Genomic DNA, 3,550 nt, shown 5'->3' with positions numbered 1-3,550 from the left:
TACAGTGGCGAGCAAAAATCCAAAAAATTGGCAGTTTTGCCGAGGGCACAACAAGAGTTACACCGCCATATGCGCATATGGCGGTGTAGGTCTGCGCACTTTAGAACAGCATAATTTACATAGTAAATAGCTATCCTGTAGTACACAAGAGTATGTTAGTATGTCTGCGCGACCTCGCCGTGAACCGACACCTTCTCGCCGCCTCCTGGAAGCACGCGCCTCAGCCGCGCCAACGAGAGTAAATCGGCCTATAGCAACGCCAACGCCCTCAAGGCCACTGTCTCCGACCTCTCGGGAGCTGGCAGAGGCCACTCCAGTGCCACCTAGGTCTATAACTGTCATTCCCGTTAGTCCTAGCACGACAGAAAACCCTGAGAGACCTAGTCAGCGCATCAGGCTAACGTTCAACACCTCGCGCGACTCAACCTAGGCGCGATCGCCTGTTCCTAGCGCTGCGAGGGCCGCGGCGCGCGAATCTCAGCCTACATTCGGTAGACTTGCGCCTGACGAGGCGCGATCGATCGCTCGCGCGGCGCTCAAGGAAAGCGCTGTACAGCGATTCCACACTTCGCAGAACTCGCAATGGCTATTCACGTCTCAGATCCTTGATGAAGACGATAGTTTAGACCTATCGGACGATCCAGATGACCAGAATAACTCGATAATCGGCGCTGGTAGCCAGGTTTCGAAGCGGCCTCGGAGTAGAGGTGCAAATGGATCTATTCCTCCGCCCTCCCATCAACCAGAGGCTATAGAACAATATAAACGCTATAAAAGGACTTCAGGAACAAGATAAACAGACTCTCCAGTGATAGAACCTTTCGAAATGAGCAAGGTTTCATTCAAAATCGCCACCTCTGTGATGGTGGGAAGGTCCTTAGAACTCTCTACGGAGGACGATGGAACAGAGCTGTTTAATATCGACCTTCTTACTCACGCCTACTAACGACGCCTGGAAGCGAAGTTTCCACCTGACCAATTTCATCTGATACCTCCTGTCCTTAGTAGTGAACTAGTCCTCACGATTTCGAACAAGAGGCTATTCCAATTCACCTGTAAAGACGACAGAGATTTCGAGAAGTTCGCGAGGCAATGGTGGAAGACCTTACAGGAACCGCGGCGACAGAAGCACACTATCTAGATTACTCTGACTATCAAGTTCGAGGCTAGGCCAGTTACACCGCCACGGCCACAGGATTCAACATAGGCTAGGCGTCGGCGCGATGAGGAGCGAACGAGACTAAGCGCTACTCAGCGTCAGCGCCAGTCGATCGCGGCGGATGAACCACTGAACGTCGCCACCGGCGATATCCAGGTCCACGAGTTAGCCGCTAGGTGGATGTGCCCGAGCGATCGATGTCCTAATTACGGTAGAACCTGCCTACCTACAGAAGAGGGCCACCTCCGCCTGGACACCCCATCGATTAGCTCTTAGTTTAAATCGATCCGAAATCGCACCGTAATAGCTGAAGAGATACTAGGATCGTTACTCCTAAGACTCATGAAAGATAAGGCTAACTACATGAATAAGAAGGCCGGTAAGGCGGCCTCGAATAGCGCGTAGATCGCTACCAGTAGTGGCGGCGTTTACATCCAGTTTTTCTAGGGTAGCGAAGGTGCCGCGGCCGCGACAGCGAAATCCGAGCGCGAACAGCAATCTAGCCCACCTTTCCGGCCTGGCGATGACGATTATAACGTGGCCATCTACCTTAACTGGCTCGGTAGGCGCTATCCTAACTATACGGCCGAATTCGGCGAGATTAAGGGCATTCTACAGGGCGAGGGCTGGGGTTTCTCAGACCTTCGAATAATTACAGATTCAGGCTGGGAACGCATGGAAATCCGTGGTGGATTCGTCGTGAAGATTAAGAAGAACCTTAAGATCTTCGTAAACGAGGAATTACAGCTAGAAGAGCCTCCTGTGGTGGCTACCAGCGACCTTAGCCTTGAGCCTTGAGACCTCTGTTATTGTTGTTGTTGTTGCTCGAATAGGATACCGCGTTACTAGCGTGACAGGTAGTGCCGCCGGCGATTATAGGATTACCTGTAAAGTAACGGCCTCGGAACGGCGCTAAGCGAAGTTGTTACAACGTCGCTAAAAGGCAGGAAATGGTGTGTTCAGAGCGATCGATCAAGTAGTAGGCTGTAGCGCGAGGTCTAAGTTATTTCCTAGGTAAGCTTTTGCTCACCTAATTTTGCTGTAAACGAGGTTTCCACAGGAAACGACCTAGCCTAGCAACACTAAGTTTACACACTAATTAACACTCGCCATCTGCGATAGTCACACTTACGCCCAACCCTCGATTCCTGCCAACAGGACTAGTTCCTCTTAATCTTCGCGTTCCTCCTGCCTAGTCCTAGTAGGTAGTCCATAGCCACAGGTTCTGAAGTAGTTCCTCGCTGTCCTCGCAGGACAGACTGCCTCCATTGCTAGGTAGAGGAAGACCTCGAATTCCTCTTCATATTCATATCCAATCTCGCGATTCTTCCTCATCCACTCCTTCAGTTCATGAAAGGCCATCTCAATCGGGTTCAGATGCGGCGAATAGGGAGGTAGGTAGGCGAGAACTACGCCATGTTACTGGCAGAGAGCCTGTATCCGTTCGCCGTAGTAGATCGATGCATTATCTAATATCAATACCGATCGAGGTGCTGGAAACGCGTTCATCTATCCCAACAGCCTCTCAACGAAGGCTAGGAATCTCTCTCCGTTAAAGGAACCCTGAAAGATCTCATAATCGAGCCACCCATCGATCGTAAGCGCTGGGAGGATACTCCAGCGAATGCTCCGCCTATTAAAAGCCCTCACTCGACAGGGTACTCCTCGTGGGGACCAGCCATATTTACGATCGCTAGTCCTCTCGTTTGCGGCACTCTCGTCAAGGCAGACAAGTTGTTCAACTGAGTACTGGGTCATGTTGGCCAGGAACGCTGTGACTAGCGATTCATCACGCCGAATATTAATCTTGTTCACCCTCTTGCGTGTGAGGCCGAGCTTTTTCAGGATCCTGCCTGCGGTCGTGGGATGGACCTCTATATTAAACTCTTCCTTGAGGAGATCGCAGACCTCGTCCCTCTGCGCCGTTGGGAAATCCTGAATGAATTGGTTGATAGCAGTCATGGCGGCGGAATGGATTGCCCTGGGACGGCCTCGTACCACGCCTCCTGGCTCCAAACCAAGCGATTCCTCCTCGTCTCGGTGCCGCTGTTGAGTAACGAAGGAAGGAGAGACGTTGTTCACTCGCGAGACGTCGATTGGGCGCATTCCAAGGGCTAATTAGGCGCTCACAGTGGTCCTGATAACCTGGGCCTTTCGAAGGTGTGAACCGCCTGAAGGCATTATTACCGCGTTACAAAAGGCTATTTACGTGGAGATACAGTAACGAGCAATCTATCAAGCCTATAGATGAATTACAGGACGCTGTACTTATTGCATGGCGACCTGTTCTTTACACACCGCTTTTTACGCTGTAGGCGGAACTACTCGCCATTGCAACGATATGCCCTCGGCAAAACTGCCAATTTTTTGGATTTTTGCTCGCCACTGTAA

At 51.3% G+C, this 3,550-nt stretch overlaps 1 protein-coding gene across 1 annotated transcript; it reads right to left on the bottom strand.

Moving 5' to 3' along the window:
• Positions 1 to 2,668: 2,668 nt before the first annotated feature.
• AYO21_12170 (hypothetical protein) lies at positions 2,669 to 3,121 on the bottom strand (the record flags this gene model as incomplete). The annotated part of the gene is made up of 1 exon (XM_022661973.1): positions 2,669 to 3,121. One exon carries the CDS (start codon positions 3,119 to 3,121, stop codon positions 2,669 to 2,671), a length of 453 nt encoding a protein of 150 aa, XP_022505717.1.
• Between the last annotated feature and the right edge of the window lie 429 nt (positions 3,122 to 3,550).

This window comes from Fonsecaea monophora (genome assembly GCF_001642475.1).
Source record: "Fonsecaea monophora strain CBS 269.37 chromosome Unknown Scaff270, whole genome shotgun sequence".
In the NCBI taxonomy this organism is placed as follows: domain Eukaryota; kingdom Fungi; phylum Ascomycota; class Eurotiomycetes; order Chaetothyriales; family Herpotrichiellaceae; genus Fonsecaea; species Fonsecaea monophora.
Note: the sequence above shows the minus strand (reverse complement) of the source record. Positions and strands in the feature narration are given on the sequence as shown.